This window comes from Hirundo rustica, chromosome 1 (assembly GCF_015227805.2).
Source record: "Hirundo rustica isolate bHirRus1 chromosome 1, bHirRus1.pri.v3, whole genome shotgun sequence".
Taxonomy (NCBI): Eukaryota; Metazoa; Chordata; class Aves; order Passeriformes; family Hirundinidae; genus Hirundo; species Hirundo rustica.
Genome location: NC_053450.1, coordinates 60,867,575 through 60,885,917, shown reverse-complemented (window position 1 = coordinate 60,885,917; position 18,343 = coordinate 60,867,575). Strand labels below are relative to the sequence as shown.

General features: G+C 47.1%; 1 protein-coding gene across 2 annotated transcripts in view; it reads left to right on the top strand.

Moving 5' to 3' along the window:
• Window positions 1-3,172: 3,172 nt before the first annotated feature.
• RIPOR2 (RHO family interacting cell polarization regulator 2) overlaps window positions 3,173-18,343 on the top strand; it is a 68,931-nt gene continuing 53,760 nt past the window's right edge. The window contains exon 1 of one of the 2 annotated variants that reach the window (XM_040055924.2): window positions 3,173-3,451. In XM_040055924.2, the coding sequence (XP_039911858.1) occupies window positions 3,391-3,451 (61 nt within the window). In that variant the 5' untranslated portion in view covers window positions 3,173-3,390. The remainder of the gene's footprint in view (window positions 3,452-18,343) is intronic. The other variant, XM_040055896.2, reaches the window with a different exon arrangement.

Sequence of the window (18,343 nt, the reverse complement as noted above, 5' to 3'; positions counted from 1 at the left end):
GTGGATGCAGAATTGACTGGGGGCTTTTTCTTTGGTGTGGAGTGGGTCTTTATAAACCAACAGGTGAAAAGAACTTATTGTATTTCAAAACAGCTCAGCAAGAATGAGAAAAAAATACTTGTGGGTACAGAAGGGAAAACCCGCAGATATGCTACAAAACAAAGCAGGGAGGAGGTCGCTTTGTTAGGCTGATGGATGAGATCAGTAAGCAGCAAAGACAAACTGCCAGGGCAAGATCCTGCTGCCCCAAAGGCAAAGATGGAGCAGGGAAACGGGGAACATAGGCGTCCATGTGAGGTGGATTGTTTTTGTCTGTGTTAATTTGTCCTGTCTCGAGAGAAGGAGCACTGTGCTCCCCTGGGGGACAGATCTCTGGAGGAACATCACCTGCTGCGAGCAGTGCAGGTGAGGCTGCTGCCAAGGGACGATGTGGCAAACGGGAACGAATCAAAGCATCTCCTCTTTGTGCATCTGCAATGGAGGCTGAGTCATTACCATTCATCACTAGCCCGACTGGTGTGTTAATTCTGGTGACAGTTGTTTTCGGGGGAGAGGACAGCTTTTGATGCCTTTTAATTCCTGAAAATAAAAGAAAAAAGGGCTGTCAAGGTAACAGGCATCCGGAGAGGCTGACTGAAAACAGTGGGTAAGGAAATAGCTTTAAATCCCAGGGAAATGAAGCATAAAAGGGAACTGCCACGATAACCAGGACAGTGTGGCTTGCTCCTTCACGTTTCTGAGGGAAGTGGTATATGGCTAAAACTTCCCATTCCCAGGTTACAAATGAGCTCCAACTGTGGGACAGTGCACGAAAGTTAGCATTGCTGTATTTTCTCAGTGATTCTTCCTGCTGGGCTATCTGTCTGGTTTAAGTATTCACATCTGTATTTGTAGCATCATTCATCTTGAGACTTATTCTAATCAAGCCCCAAAACCTTCCTCAACAGAGCAAAAGCCTCTTCTGGCTCACCCTGGTCCTCAGAGACTGACAGGCTCCACAGCACCCTGGAGCAGTTCAGCCATTGACTTTACGAGGGCTCAGGATTTCTGCCAACCACTTCCTGCTGTTTCAAGGAAACCATGGGCAGCGGCTGCCCATTGCTGGGAGTGGGTCTTGCTGGGAAGCTTTTAGACAAGATACACCCTGTGGCTATCTTTCCTTCAGCACTTCTCCTTTCCCTCAGCCCCAGAACTCATTTCTCATGCTGACCCCGCCAGTCTCTGCAAGCTCAGGCGTTCCCAGCCCCGACCCTGTGAGGCAGTGCTTGGAGAGGTCCCATGCTCTTGTGCCAGCATCCCTTCCCTCCAGACTGATGCTGTGCCTCTGCAGCTTTCATGTCTCTTACTATTCCTCTTTTCATACCTCTCTTTCTTGCTGATCCCCTCTTGTCTGTTTCCCCTCATCCCCCAATAATGGCGTTTCTCTCTTTTTATGACTTTCTCCATCTACTCAGCACCGTGGCAGGAGGGCCATACTGAGGCAGAGGGATGCTCTCGTTGAGTACCATCTAATCAGAGATGGTCCTTGCCTGAAAAAATAATTTCAAATAAGCAGAGCAAGAAAAAGGGTGAGGGAGGATGTCTAAAAAAGGCGGAGTGATTTCCCTAAGGCTGTCCAGCAGGACCAGAAACAAGACCTCTTCTCTTGGCTATTGGACCAAGCTGTCATGCCTGTGGGGATTTGAACAAATGTAAGCAAAGCCAAGTACGAGGGGGCATATTGGGAACAGAATTTCTTAAGAAATCTTGCTGCTGTGGCAGAGGAACAACCCAGCGGGCAAACCACAATGCCCTGCTAAAAACCAGTCCTGGGATGCTCTAGGCTTCAACCACATCCACCTAGGAAGACACAGCTTCCCAACCCTGGCAAGGCAGCAACTCACAGGTTGTGCAACCAAGACACCTGATGTGACAGTGAGGGGGAGACATGAGCAGGTGGGATGCAGCACCACTTTCCAGGGACCCTGCACCCAGAGGAAGGCTGTACCTGAGCTGGGAAGGGTCTTTTCCCTTTCCTATGACGACCAAAGTGCTGCCGTAGGATTTGCTAATGAATATGGCCTGGGCTGGGGTGAGATCAGGTGCTTCAAATGAACTTGTCCCATCATCTTTAGTTCAAGTTGTGCAGCACCTTGCAGACACCCACTGGGAAAGCTTTACAAAATCCCAACATAATAACTAGAGAAGAGCTCATTATATCTGTGACTCATCTGCCGGAAGCTGCAGCGAACACGGCTGCTGTGCTGGGAGTCTCGCTTCCAAGGGTGTGGTGACACACGCAATTACTAGACTGAGTAGTCACTGCTCAGTTCAGGTTTACTGCCATTACATTCTAGCTTCTGATAGCAGAGCTGTGGGGGACTGCCTGTGCTAGGCCCCACAGTGGGCAGACATATATATGAAATATCCCTGAGTGGACCGATTAAGACAGCAGGGCTAGGCAAGGCTCAGACACTACCTAAAGGCCAAACATATTTTTGTACAAGTTTAGAGTAAGTTAGTTTGTAGTTAAAGTCCTCTCACAAGCTGAGGGACCTGACTCAAAGGAGTCAACTTGCTTTATAAAGTTCAAGAAGCACAGTGGCGGAACAGACCAGTGTGATGCTGAAGTAGTAGTGACAGAGATAAATAATACGCCTATTGTTGGCAAACAGCAAGTTTTACTTTGGTGTTGTTCTGTTGTACACCTGATCAGGAAGGTCCTTAGGTTTGGTAGTGCATGACAGACTGTGACTCAGGTGCGTGTAACCGTGAGGATCTTGTCCCTGCCAAGGCATCTGCCCATGGGACAACTGCCATCACCAATGGTTTTCCGGCTTGTCCACGTGTCCATTGCTATGGGCCACCCCAGCATGAGTGAGAAAGTGATGTCACTGCTGCCGTGCTGGAAGAAAAATTAGTTCTATGAACACATGACAGTGAGAGAGCCTGGGGGTTTCCTCATGTCACACTGTCCCTGGGGTGAAAGGGAGGAGTTGCTCTGCAGTCCGAGCAGGGTGAGTCGTTCCCGGCTCTACCTCAGTCACCAGAAAACATTGCCATTCATATGCAAAACTTTTAACACCCCGAGCTGACAGGGCTGCCGCTGTGCAGTTATGGCACTCGGCAACAGGGCAGGGTGCATTTCGAGCCTGTCCTGCCTCCTCTGTTCTCAAAATCAACTTCTCTCTCAGCAGTAAGGACACTCCACCTCAAAGCTCATCTCAAAGGCCGACTGTAAAAACAAGAGGCGCCATTTCTGTGAATGAGATTGTTTTCGCAAGTGCAGATGCGGAAGCTGTTACCACCAAAATATTTAGGAAACTGGTGAAAGGAAACAGTCGAGCTGTAGCGTAGGAACAGGTTCAAGCACTCGGCTCTGGCTGCGCCCTGAGCTGCGTCCTTGCCACGATGCAGCACTCCCAAGAAGATTTGACTGCGCCCGGAGAAGAAGATGATTCCTTTGGGGAAGGTAAAGTAATCTTTTATTCAACTAATCCTTCTCCTACTCAGACTAGAGGCCGGTTACTAGCCCGGGTGGTATTTCTTGTGTAAATCTGAAGTTGTCTGTGGGCTTCAAGGTCACAGGGTGACCAGACTCTTTTTCTCCTTAGAGAACGGAGAACAAAGGGACCACAGATACAATAAAAATACTTTCAGACTGGTTCAGTAGCTTAAGGAAGTTACTGCAGAAGAAAGCTGGGGGGACACCCGGTGTATTTTCCACAGTGGCTGCACTGTGCAGAGGAGCACATTGGGCATTCAACACCGCAGCTGTTGTTAAAGTAGTAGGGGCTCTTTACAGGGGCTAAAGGTGACTTGCTAAATTATCTCAGCAGAATTAGCATCCTTCTCTCCAGCTGCCCCAGCCTGGGATACAAAGCTGGTGTGATAATTTCTTATCCCTAAAACTGATTCTGCTGGTGTTTGATTCCTCATTGCTCGCATCCTGTACCATCATTTACATGTGTACTGAGTGCTATCAAGGCAAAATAGCAGGAATTCAGATAAAAAGGCCCAGAGGAGAAGGAAGAATCTGGCCCATCGTGTTCAGTTTCTGCCGCTGCTCACTGCTCCCCTTTGCAGTCGAGCCAGGGGGAGAACTTGCTCATGCAAATCTTCTCCCGGCCCCCAGCCCTCACAGTTTCTAAGGGAGTTGAAGGCACAAAGAGCTGCCTGGATCCACTCCAAAGACTGTGAACCTTTAAACTCACTTTCAGCACAGCTCCAGCAAGCCTCATTTAAACAAAGCTCAGCTGCGGTTGGTATGGAAAACTTAGCAGTGAATAGTGCCAAATCAAGTTATCTGAGCCCCAGTGAAAGGCATCAGCTCAGAAAAGAAAGCAGTTTCAGTGATGTTCTCTCTGTACTCAAATACATTTCTCACGTCTCTATGCCCTCACTTCTCACCCTGTATCCCAGTCTGGGCTTAGAAGGGCAATGAATTTGCAGAAAGAAGAGGCATTTGCATTGTGGAAGAGATCATGATAGTCCAGGAAACACCTCATGCCAGTGGGCAAATCAACTGGCATTGAAAGTACCCCATTGCGTTTGCTGCATCCCGCATTCAGCACAGGTGGATGCTGCTTCCCAGAATAATCATCCACATGCTCTGACTTGATACAGATATTTGCAAGTGCTCTGAAGAGCCAGTGGATTTTTAAGCTTCTTTGCTGTTTCTGAAACATTTAGCTCATGTTCTTAATCAGAAATGTAGAAGGGAAGGAGAGAAATGTGGCAGGTTAGTCAACACATATATTGTGTTATCTAAAGGGAATGATACACCACTTCAAAAATCTGTTCCAGCCTCTCAGCTAAGTTGTTTCTGGCAGGGCTGATCCAGAAACAGCTAGAGGAGGCTCTGCTTTTCAAAGGCAGGAACATTTTAAAAACCTCTCCATGACCTTTCTTTGGAGCAGGAGGTTGCAATAGATGATCTTCTGAGGTCCCACCCCACCTGAAGTCTCCTACAAGTATATGAGTTGGTGACGTCCTCTTCAACTCACCTACATGTAACTGGGAACGGTTGCATCCCAGCTGCTCTCTCAGACAGAGGAATCGTTGGCTCCCAAACCTGCCAGCTGGAGAGCCCAAACAACACAGGCACAGTGCTAGACTTCCCCTTCAGCCCCCTCTCCTCTCTCTTGAGCGGGTTAGCAAGGAAACATTAACTTTTTGGCTGCTGTTTCTGGAGTGCTGTTGACCCTGGACACCGCAGTGCACTCCCTCGGGCCGGGTGGGATGCGAGCAGGGAGGAGCAGGGCCCGTTTGGGTCACAGGGCAACACCCGCCCCGCTCATGCTGCAGACTTCGGCGCCAGCCAAAATCTAGTCGCAGCCAAATCTTCGTCACAGATTTTCAGGCCAGATGAAGGCATTTGTCCAGCACTGAACTCCCAGCTCAGTGCAGACCTCAGCTCCTAGGGCATGGGATATTTTTTATTATTTTTCCACATCCAGCTTGATTTGGAAAGTGATGATGGCAAATCTCTGTCCACCTTTCTAACTCATCCCAAGGCTTAGCTACCATCGCAATTAAAGACAGCTACATTTTATTTCTTATAACACTGATCTGTCTACTCTTCTGGAGTTAGTTTCCTTCCTGTCCAGGAGAGCTAAGGTCTCACTGTTGCTTGTGCATATAAAATCTCGTATGACTATCTACAGGCAATATTCAGACCACTCTTACCCTTTGCCAAGCAGACTATTATCAATAACTTTTTCCTTGTAAAGTTTTAATCTGTTAAGCATTTTTATGCTTCCTGAAACCAATCCCTTGGAGAGATGTGGACACCAGCATGGAGCCCAGTGCTCCAAAACTGTTAGAGCAGGGACAAATCCAGAAGTTACAAGATATGTTTACCCATACTTTTAAAGTGTATATATATAATAGATCAGAATCAGTTCAAGAATCTGCTGAAGTCCTTTCAGGTTGCAGCATCACATGAGGGTCTGCTCTTCCTCAGATTTTTCTCTTTAATCCTCAAGTCCTTCGGAGTCAAATTTCTCAGGACAAAGTCAGTGCTATCCTGACAGGATGACTTATCTCCCTTGCTCCCAGCTATGGCCATACTAAAACCAGATGAATCGTCTCACTTCCTCAAGTAGCCTGTTTTCCACTTCTCCAGACATTGTGCCATCTGCATACTCAGTCAATCACTGTTTAAAGTTCTCTTTCAGATCACTGTCATAAAAATAGTTCAATCCCGTGGAGAAGAACCAATCTTTGTATGTCCTCTCTAGAAACTGGCATCCTTGATGATTTCTCAGCTGGGTTATGTATGTAAAGATCTCATGTGTTACCAAGTTTTATTCCTTACTAAAGCCCGAGTTCACTATCAATATAATTATTTTCTCTAAAATCCTAATGATTGCCATTGACTGTACTCCATCTCCTTTAATTTTGCTTATATGACTTCTACGTCTGCTATTCCTTGATGAGGCCAAGACCACTGCCAGGCTATTGCACCATTAGTGACACAACATTAACTTACAGCTCTCTGGTATTCCTCTGGTGTTTCAAGTTTCCTGAATTATCAACAAGGAGTTCCTAGGATAAATCTCAAAAATACAGTTTTAAATTCTCTGCTGGGAAAGATCAAGGGGAAAATATTTTCCCATTGATATAGACTGTCAGATGGCACTGATATTTTCCCGCATGCAAACCAAAACATTTGTTGAAAACTTGTGGTTTCTTCAGCATAATTCATAATTCCACAATTTTCATTTACTAATGCTTCAATAGGCATAGTTTTTCCTTATTATACATTGAAATCGCAAGTCACAGAGCTGGGTGTGACAAAATAGGCTAGAACTATCTTCACAAAAATGCAATAGGTATTCAAACCTTCAAAATGTTCATCCTTAAAGAAACTTAGTTTGTTCTTTCCCTTGTTTTGTAATAACAGTGACTTGCACTTGACAGAGCGCTCTCTCCTTCAGAGGTTTTGCAGAGATTTTGCAAGACCTGTGCTTAGGTTCAGTGAAGCACAACTCCCTCTCCTCTGCAACATGGCCAAAGTTGAACAGGGCACAGCTGTAGTGTACAAAAGTTTCAAAAAGAAATTCTCTTAGCCTTTTGAAAACACAGGAAGTGATAGGTTTAATTTCTTTTAAGCCCTACTCACTATGTTAACTCAAAGCAGGTGTCTTCAGTTTCTCTTACAATTTTGCTAGGTCAGAACACCCACTTTGGGGAAAATGCTGTTTAATTTTTAGTGACTCTAAGATTCTGAATTTATATTTCATTAAAAAGAAATCCCTTCCACTAGCACTAGGCTTCCCCTCATCACTGCAGCCTGCAGTGGTGGTGTGGATTTTCCATGATTCTCTAAGATGAGGAGCCAAGCCCAGAGAGTGAGGGACATTTGAGCACGAGTCAGCTCTCTTGGCAGACCCTGGTTTTCCTGGGAGGAGAGCTGAGGGCTCACACGGAGGTGTGATGCCACCACAGCAGCACAGCCTCTGACTGGGACCAGGGGCTCAGCACAGCAGGAGCTAGCTCCTAGATCAGGCAGACACATCCATGAGCAGAATTTGCAAACAGTCAGCAAACATGGGCAACATATCACAGAATCATAGGATATGCTGACTTGGAAGGGATCCATCAGGATCATCAAGTTCAATTACTGGCCCTGTACAGGATACCCCCAAGAGTCACACCATGTGCCCAAGAGCAGTGTCCAAGTGCTTCTTGAATTCTGGTAGGCTGGTGCTGTGACCATTTCCCTGGGAAGCCTGTTCTAGGTTCCCTTCACCCTCTGGGTGAAGAACCTTTTCCTGATATCCTGCCTAAACCTCTCCTGACACAACCTCAGGCCATTACCCCAGGTCCTGTCACTGGTGACCACAGAGCAGAGATCAGTGCCTGCCCCTCCTCTTCCCCTCACAAGGAAGTTGTGACTGCAATGAGGTCTTCCCTCATTCTCCTCCAGTCTGAACAGACTGAGTGACCTCAGCTCCTCCTCATTTGGCTTCCCCTCAAGGCCCTTCACCATCTTCATAGCCCTTCTCTGGATGCTCTCTAATAGCTTCATATCTTTCTTATACTGTGGCACCCAGAACTGCCCCCAGCACTCGAGGTGAGGCCGCCCCAGTGCAGAGCAGAGCAGGACAATCCCCTCCCCTGCCCGGCTGTCCATGCTGTGCCTGATGCACCCCAGGACAGAGCTGCTCTCCTGGCTGCCAGGGCATGGCTCAGATTGAACTTAACATCAACCAGTGCCTTTCCACAGTGCTTCTCTCCAGCCTCTCATTCTCTAATCTATATACACAACCAGGGTTGTCCCATCCAAGGTCCAGAATCCAGCACTCGCCCTTGTTGAACTTCTATAGCTGGTGATTGCCCAGTCCTCTCATTTGTTGGGGTCTCTCTGCAGTGCCTCTCTGCCCTTGAGGGAGTCAACAGCTCCTCCCAATTTAGTGTTGTTGGCAAACTTGCTTGGTATTTCTTTGAGAATTAGTTCCAAGTGTTTTGTTAGCACTGACCACCCTATCCAAACTGAGAATGCACAAGAAAAGTAGAATTAAGCTGTGATTCATTGCAGATATTTTCATGCAGCTGCTCTGCAGTGACCTCTCCTCACACCTCCACTTCCCACTTCCTGTGTATGTCCTCTGGTTGTACATGGGGTAGCCATAACCTCCCTCTCAGGTCAAAGCCAACGCAAAATCCCATCAGTGTTTCCAAAGAGTGGGGAGGAGGGGCAAAACCAGCGCTGTCTTTTTCATGACATTCATTAAGTGTGTGCTCCAGTTCAGTAGACCAGAGCCCTGTTTTAGATGGTGCACTTCATGGTGTCAGAGTCTCAGGGCCCTTTCCCTGCCCAGGACTGACATGCTGCTTATGGCATAGAGATGCATCCCAGCACTGCTGCCTATCAAGGCTCCCGGAAGAACAATAACTGCATCAAATGTTGAAGATGTGCTTCAAAAATGCACCAGGTGCCTTTACATCCTTGTAAAGACTGCCTATCTTTTGTAAGAGAGAAAAGAGCTTTAGTTCTGGGGTTTGGGACCAGCTTTAAGGCTTAGCTGAAACGAAAGGTAGCTGCTGTACATGGTTATGTGCACTGCCTGCACATAATCAGGTTAGAGATGTTAGAGAAAACTGAGGATAAAGCCTTGGATGCTAACTTATAGTTGAGACTCTTTATCCAGCAACAATTCAGGTTAAGCGACTTCTCTCTTTCCCTAAAGCAATAGTGCTGGCACTGTGCTTTTCTCGGACATACAATTGCAGCAGCTTGTCCTGACGTCACACAGGGACATCCGTGTCACAGCTTGTCTGTGACCCATGGAACCAGGTTTCTTCCCATGCTGTACCTGGCCCTGCTTTAGTGAGACCCCTCAGGTACGACCCCTCCCCACAGAGTGCATTAAAGTGATGTAACTTGAAGACAATTATGTCTTCTAAGGATACTCATGTGTTTGTATCACTATTGTATTCCAGCAGATGCCTACCTCAGAGGTATACAGAGATACTGTTTTTCCTGTGTTTTAACCCCAAAGAGTTTGACATGGCTACTTTTTATCCAGCATACCAATGCCCAATACTTCAGGAGGCTGTTGTAAGGAGGAGCGGCCTCGCAATTGTATCGAGCATGGGAGCTTCTCCTTCCTGACTGCTGGGAGACTGCAGATAGTGTCCTGAAAACGTTTATGGGCGCCACCAGCCCTACTTGTCCTTTTGGCTTATCTCACATTCCTGGAGAAAGTGTGTGCTGTACTCCCTGCAGCCCAGAGGATGAGAAGTCCCATCACCAAGGCAACAGTGTCTGCTTCATCCAGATAGATGGATTGTAGTGAGATATTTGGCCTGTAAACTCAGATTGAAGCACCTTTCTGGAAGAGCATGATCAGACCTATTTAACATGCAGGACCAGGATGGCAAGGAAAAAAGGGTGCTGTCTTATGGAGCATTTTTGTTATTCCTGTTTACACTAAATGCTCCACTCACCTGCTTCTTGCAGCTGCTTCATTTTGGTTGTGGTCCATGGGCGGACACGGAGTTATGCAGACAGGGGAGAGAGCTTTTTGTGGTCAGAAGAGTCAGTGTGAGACGCCCATCCCCACCCCAGGCGCCCCCACACTGGCCCACCCGCAGTGCTCTGGCACTTCCAGCTGTCACGGGCAACTGGAAGGTTATTTTTAACAGGGCATTGCTCTCCATACATGAAGCCGAAAAGTTTGAGCCCACGAGGACCAAATGAAAAAGAAAAAAAAAAAACATACTGAAATGAGAGACACTTTCTGCTTTGTTCTCTCCTCATTTTTAAGACCTTTGGTTGGGGTTTTTTTTTTGTTTGTTTGTTTGTTGGTTGTGGGTTTTTGTTTTTTTTTTCGGGGGGGGTGTGTTTGGTTTTTTGTTTGTTTGTTTTTTGGTGTTTCCTTCCCTGTTTCTGTAAGGCAGCTTTTTTGGCTCATATCTGTTGACAATATTTCTAGATCACTAATAATAACAACAGTGAGGGGGAAATCCAGGTCAAATAAACAAGTGGCATTTAATCAGCCCTCAGAGAAAAGAGGAAGGTATGTACAAGCCAGAGAGAAACCACTGATCAGGTGTGCTTGGGGCACCTTCTAAGCTTGCAAAACAAGCGTTGCACCAAAGGCTGAAGCAAAATTGCCTTTCTTTTCACACACTTTCCCCCTCCTGTTTTTACATAGCACCTTTACGAAGTTCCGAGAAACACAAGCTTTTCGTCGCTCAGTCCCGTCATTAAAATCACAGAATAAATGTGTCTCGGCTAATGTGAGTGGGTGGCGTAAACAACTTCACGCCTTTAATAATTCGAGGCACAGCTCAGCCGCCTGTGAAATGAGCTTCCGCCTGCCTGGATGCTGAACCAAAGCCTTGCGGTTGGTGTACCATGGGTGTGACAGACACAAAACAACCGGGTCAGGAAGTACAGAGTTAAAAGGAGAGGAGTGAAAACAGTCTTGTGTGTATGGATGAGGGGGGGAGAGAGAGGGAGAGAGTAGTCAAGCACTTGACAGTGTCACAGAGGCACTAAAAAGTTGATCGTGGGAAGATTTCCCAATTGTAGGATTTCTTCTATATCTCAGCACTGCTGGTGGGGGTGAGGGGTATCAGACCACACAGAATTTTAAGCAGTGTGTTGATGATCTGGCATCCAGGAGCAGGGAAATGGTTTGAAGCAGGGGTCTATGCTGTGAAAGAGTCCCTGATGTTCCTGTGTCTTTGGCAACTAGCAAACAGGTGAAACAAAACTGCTGTGGAAATCCTGAGCATAAAAGCCTTCAATCTGCATAACGTATGGGAGCTGGCATTGGCTTACCGTGGTTTAACTGGAGATGGTCTGGAAGTTGGAAAGATCAGAGATGCAGAGCTTGAAAATGATACTTTGAGTTCTAATAGTTGATAAAAAAGTTGAAAGACAAGAACTGAAGTAGAAAGATAGAGAGTGAGGATATAAACTGTATTTTGGGGAAAAGCCCACTGTGATCAGCCCTTGCCTGAACAGATGGCACTGGACAAACACATCTGGCTGCACCCAAATTGGGGCAGTTTGAATAGCCTCTGTTCCAGCTTTCTCTGAGATTTAGTGTTCTAGCTCCTCAAACTAGTTACCTTGTGTTCTTCTTAGTCAATAGTGAGTGTAGGTGAGAAGGAGGGAGGGCAAGGGTGGAAACAAAAAGCCCCTCCAAGTGCCAGCTCAGGGCATGGAAATAGGGGATCCTTCACTGCTGGAAGACCTGGGCTCTTTCGCAGACCATGGCAGTCCCCTGGTGCTAGCCTGGCAGCAGTGGGCACAAGTGTGGCTGGTGTTTGTCGGGGTCCATAGCCCAGCATTCCCATCCACAGGGCAACAGGGGGCAGATCCACTGCAGGAGTCAGGTATGCTCATCTTTGTGATAGCAGGTTCATCGAGGAAGCCCTGCAGCAGCTGTTTAAAATTAAAGTGATGTTTACTTGAGCTTTGCCTCTAAACAGGATCCAGTAGCTAAGGTAATGCCCACACGGGCCTGGGTTTGGTTCCCCCAGGGCACAGTGATACTTTTAGTTATGCCCACCGGGAAAACTGACTGCACTTGGTGCTGCTCTGTTGCACTGTGGGGGGGGAGCTCAGCACCCAGGCTGCTCCTGTAGCATCACTAACCAGAGGCCTGACCTGCCCGTGTCGTGGAATTGCATGAGCCTGCCTACAATTAAGCACAACCCATTCCACAGAGAAGAAAGGACACTCAAAACAGTCCAGTGAAATAAATGCTCAAGCCCCAAATCCCGGGTGAAACGACCACCCTAGGAAGCAAAACCCAAAACTGCCCCAGAAACTCAGAGCTCTCTGAGGTGCCTATAGCATGCACACAAGGGCTTGCAAAAGCTTCCCTTTCATCACACCAGGCTGCACCCTAGGCCAGCCCTGTCTTCCTGCCCTCCCTGTGCCCTGCCCTAGGGGAAGTGACCTGCAATGATGAGCTTTTGTGCAAGTGATCCTCTCTTCATGCTGTGTAACACCAGAGTGAAAATCCCCCAGCCCTCCTCACTCCCTGAGGAGTGCACCTATGGTTCAGGTATGGCAGCAGCTGAGCTGTATCCAGGAGGTTCCCTGGTGGGGTGCCACAGCCACCTGTGGTAGAAGAGAGAGGGACAGCCTCTCTGAGGGGCTTGGCTAAAAGCTCTGTGAATATACTCAGATATATGTGTCATTAACACAGACATTAAATTTTCAAGGACGCCTGCAGGACCTCAGGGAGATGAGTTTATAAAATCTCACCCATAAGCCCCATGGCTTTCTCAAATTTATGATTAAGATGCCAGTAGCTAACAAGGTTGGCCAGCATTCAGGCTCCATGGCATAAATGGTGCTTTGTTCACATCCTTCTCATTTCATAGCAGTGGAAGAGCTCTGTTGTGAACGTGGATATTGTCCACAAGGCACCATGCTCTTTTTAGCATTTGGTTGTGACTGGGTAGAAGTGCAGTTTGCCAACTGAGAGCTCCTGTAAACTTTGGAGTCCTGATCACTGCCTTCACACTGAAATAACAGATTTCCTTTTCTCGAGGGTACTGGAGAAGTGCGAGATACTTTATAGATGTAGATAGATTTGAAACCAGATAGAATTTCTGAGATCCTCCTACAAACATGCAAGGAGTGCCACAATCCCAGCACACACTTAACAAGGGAGGCTCTTTTTTTTTTTTTTTTTTTTTTTTTATTGAGAGGGGTGGGAATGTTGAAAAGAATCCATACAAAAATATTCTCAAAGAAAAAGAAAGCCACAGGAGGAGCAGAGCATTCCAACACTGCTGAGCTCAGCTCTGGAGTTGGATGTCAGTAGCTTTTTTTTTTTCTAATTTCCCCATTGAAACGCAGGCAGCTCGGGAGGTCCTGGTGTGCTCTGCCTCTTCTGTCACTCTGGGGAGCTTCCTGCCCACTCTGTTCCTGATGCCTGTTGTGAGCCAAGGAAGAGTTAGCTTAATCAGCAACACCAGCCTCTGAGTAGTGCCAAGTTGTTGTCATTAATCACTTCAAAAATCACTGCACTGAAAATAGTACACAGGGTCAGATGTTCAAAAACTGGCATGGTTTCACTGGTGTCATTTAACCTCAGCCACAAAGCCAGAACACGCCCCTAAAGAAACACTTCTTATTTGCTTTACATATTATTTGTGAATTTTAAATCCACTCACACAAAGCTGCTCTTCACCTTTCCTAGAGGACATAACTGCTGTGAGTGGTCAATCACCTCCAGGTGAAGGCAGGCTGGACCAACAAGGAACCTGTATCTCCCCCAAGACACACGCCTGGGGATAATAGTCTGAGAGTTTGGTCCGAGCTTCTCTGTGCTACAGACCACCCCCTCTCCCTTGGAATCTCAGTCCAAATATTTGGCAGATGCACTTGGGGCTCATTACATTACAGAGGCAGCGTGTTCACTGCGCTCCCCCGAATGGCATTTTGTGTGTGCTGCACTTGTTTTGTATTTGCTATATTTAAGCCACAGAAATATGCGCTGGTGAGGAGAAGAGAGAAGTGGTGGTATCTTGGAGGCAGGGAGGGAATGAAAATAATTTCTCAAAGCTGCAGTGCTCTGTGCAGGATTCTGGCCAACAAGAAGGAAAGAGGAGCATGGTCTCTGCAGCAAGGACCTTGATGGGTCACCCATCGAGGGCATGATTACAAGGCAATTCCATTGTTACACTAACAAAACCAAGGACGGAAATTGCTTGGAGCCTTTGCAACTGAGGACTCCTTCTGGGTTTCTGTTATGGCCTGTTAGGAACATGCAGGAAGATAGGTGTGAAGCACTGCAGGATTCATACATGGAACTAGATTTTTAAACTTGTCTGGCATTATTTGCTCCTTTGCTTCCACCCCTGCCTTTGCAGCCTTCTTCTACCTGACCATCGTTTTCCCCACACCAAGCTCATCACTCCTGCAGCTCCTTCCCCTTCTTGCCATGACCCGTGGGGCTCACAGAGCAGCAGGAAGGCAGGGCCTGTCTCTACGCTGCTGCTGGGGGTCACAGCAAGGCAGGCCAAAGTCCTGCATGCTTCTGACTTGCTCTTTCAGTCACGGACCTAGGATACCTTTGATGTTTGCTAACATGTCCTATAGTGTCTTCCCCCACATAATACAATCCTTCATGATCCTTGGTCCTTCCAGGCCAGTTGTATTCTTCATATCATGACGTGGAAGAGAACCAGGGTGCGCTTGGGTATGTATAAAAAGAGGTTTTCCCCTCCTCTGTGCTTTAGAGCTTGCCTAAAATTTGCCTCTCAAATGCAGGTGAGGGTGCAAGGGGAGTATGGAGATGAACATAGGCTGGGACCACATTTTAACTGTTGTCCTGATGTAACCAGCAAGTTGCAGCAGCAGGCATTACTTCTTGATGAAATGTGAAGAGATGGGCATAGTCACTAAGAGAACCCCAAACAACTTCAGAATCTTAGCCCGCTGTCATGATGGATGGTGAAGGTTGTGGCAGGGAGACAGATCTGGGCATTTGAGGGCCAAGAAACAAGTTAGAGGCAAGAGATTACCTAATGATTCCAGAGGAACCCAACGAGGAATCTAGGAACATATTGACTTTCTGTCTACAGAGCTGAATCCATTCCTGGAAATGGTCTAACAGCATGTTGGTTGTACTGAGACAGGCAGCCCTGAGCAGGAATCTCGCACGCTGCAGACCCATGGAAAGCAATGTGTTCCACTCCCTGCACCCCTCTGGGCAAGTTGGTTTCATGGCTGTCCAGCAGCAGGACTTCAAGCCATCCCATTACCAGCAGCATGAATGACATCATCCTGCAGTCATGCTCCCAAACAAGCAGGCTGATAGTGCCATACCTGTCTCTCCAAGTCGCCGATCCCTCCTATAGGAGCTTAGATCATCTCATAGCGTAGCTGACTTCCAGCTGTCCAGGAAAGCAAAAATTATTTTCCAGCAGTTTTTCAGGTGCCTTAAATAGAAAACAAGGAATGATTTTCAAAAACAAGAGACAGGGGAAAAATAAGGCTAGAGCTGCAGTACTAGATATGCCATCCACACACTTGGTGTGCACTTAAGAGCGGCTCAGCCAGCCCTGGTTGCTAAGCAGTCGGAGAAAGTGGAATGTGCTGCTCCCTCCAACCCTGCATGAACATTGCCACGCAAAACCTGCCCAGAAGAGGCATCGGTGCTGGTTTTGAAACAGGTTCTGGGGGAAAAAATGCAATTTGTGTCTCCTTTGTCCTGCTCCCCTGAGTTATATACATGAGGATAGGTAGGGTGTATACCTGTGCATACACCTCCCGAACATCAAATGCTGCCAGAGGCACAGGCCAGTTGTGTGGGAAGTGTTCTTGATCTGAAGGCAGCTATCTCAGACCACCACAAATGCAGCCAGGTGGGACAAAGAGCAGGTGAAAGAAGGATTACCTAGGGAAAGTGTTATCTCTGTAGTACATCAAGTGCTAAAGATGATTCTCCTTTCTGTCCCTGGCCCTCTCCCTCTGTATCCATCACTGTTCCTTGGCATACCAAGTGTGTCCTGACCACCGTGCCACAGGATACAACCACTCCATTATGCTTCGGTCATTCCCAAAGATCCAGCTGTGCTGAGCACCTGGCCAAAATTCCCAAATGGAATTTGTTCCTGAATCACTGCAGGAGATAAGCACAAGTAACTTTTCCCCACTTGCCCCAGAGCAGCAAGTGGAAAGACTTGCAAAAGCACCTTCATGAGAAATGAGGAACTTGAGGGTGGAGCAGCAACACAGTGATGGGAAGTAAAAGGGGGGAAATGATTGCACAGTGGTTAGAGGAGAGAAAAACAAGTGGGTATCAAACCCTTGAAGTGTTACAGGATGACAATGAGTGTCCAACAAACTGGACAGAGAAGGTACAAGGAATGGAGTCAATCCAAAGAGCAGCATGGGCAGGGTGCAGTAGGAGAATTGTGGCAACACTTTAATATGTGTAGTTGGAAAGAGTAATGGCAAACTTGCATACGGTCAGAATGTTAAAGCTCTGTTTTGCCCAGGTTGCTCATGGCAGAGGTCAGGGTTTTGTCTTTCATCTCTCCCCTAAAAGCTTTCCCAAGTGATGTTTCCAGCACCTGCCATGTTCCCCGCTCTCAAATATGATCATTCACCTGTATTTTTTGGACCAAGATCCTCAGGTAAGAGCAGTCAGGGTCGTGCTCCCACAGAAGACTTTCCTGGGTGTGATACCTGCTGGACATGTCCTGTGGGATGTCCATCGGCAACATGAAGATGCGTTGTGCAGCCCTTCTAAGCATGGGAGTTACACAGAAACACAGCAAAGACAAGTTACATCAGGAAAAACCAGGTAAAAATCGTCTTCCTTAAAGGCTAGCACAGGCCTGATCTACCTCAGACACCCAAAACTCAAAGCTGTGGTCTGCTCAACCATCCCCCCACCTCCTTTGGCCTCTTGCCGCTCTCAACATGCTAATGAGACCTCCATGGAAATTGCTGTCTCCTTGGTGTGCCGAGCATTGCCACCCACCACCAGTCCTCTCTTTCAGGTGAATGAAGTCACCCAGGCTTGAGCGAAGTCTTTGTATCTGTGTAACAGACATACATCCCCACGGCAAGCAGGGAAATTTCAACAATATCCCACTTTCTTGGGGAGGGCCACACAGAGCCCTCCCACACAGTATCTTATGGGGAAAAGAGAGTTTCCTCTGGACCTCTGTCCAGACTACTGGATTGTGCTCCCCCTTTCCAGGTTTGTCTAGGTCTGCAATGGACCTGAAAGCCTCCTGCTCTCTTGATTCAGGGGATTCAGTGGGCTGGAGTCTGTGTGGCAATGGGAAAAGTGAAGTACCTCTAGATATATCCACTCCCCCAGAGCGATGTCTAACTGATGCATATCAGCCAGAAAATCCTGCTCAGCCCTTTCAAGAAGCTTTCTGAGTGCCTGGGAGGAGCAAAGCATTTAGATATTCTCAGACTATAATTTCTTCTCTGGTAATCCTGATTTGCTCTTTGGCCTGGAAGCAAAGGCTAATAGAAAACAAAGTGCTTTGGCAAAGCTCAGCAGGTAATTTAGGAGCTCTGGTTTAGTTGTCTCAAGTATAATGTGGGGTTACCATTGCTGAGAATTAATGTTTGTGAAGATGCACTGGAGCTGTCACAGAGATGGAAGTACACCATAATTGTCAATTACTGCTTTGAAAAGGTCACCGTTTTCTGGAGACAAAGCTAAAATCAGCTGTTGTCGCTTAGAAATTTCACTGGGGACAGTCACGATGACCTATTTTTAACATAACAGAAGACTACGCTGCAATACCGTGAATAATTTATAGGCATAGTAGCATGATCACAGCCACAATACAATGGCAGCTTCAGTTCCTGCCTGATGATGGAGGGAGACAGAGCTCTCTGGCAATTTCCACTGAATTAGCAAAACAAGACACACGTGGAATGACTGTCCCCAGCCTTTCAAAAGCATGTGTGTCAGGATGAATACATGTCCAGAAGGACTAAGTGGGGCAAAGATTTTATCTAGAGCATCCATAAACCTACTCAGTCTCCCAGCTGTTTCAACAAGCAAACAAGCACTGGGGGCAGAGAAGTGGGAGTGTGTGTAGGGCTTGGCAGTGATGGGGAGGAGGAGGGTGGCTTTCTGCATTTGCTATGCTAAACTATACTGAGAAACCAAGAGAAACAGCTCATACATCCCTATCACATGTATTTGCATAGGATAGAGGGTATTTCCTTGAAAGAGGAGGCTGCAATATGAATGAGGTAATTTGCATCTGCAACCTTAAGTTCAAAAAATCTTCTGCAAGATAAGATCAGAAAGGCCAGAGGGAATCGGTAACAATTGACCAGACCTGTGGGAGGCTCCAGGTTGAAATAAGATGTTGCAATTAGTCTATGGCACTGAAA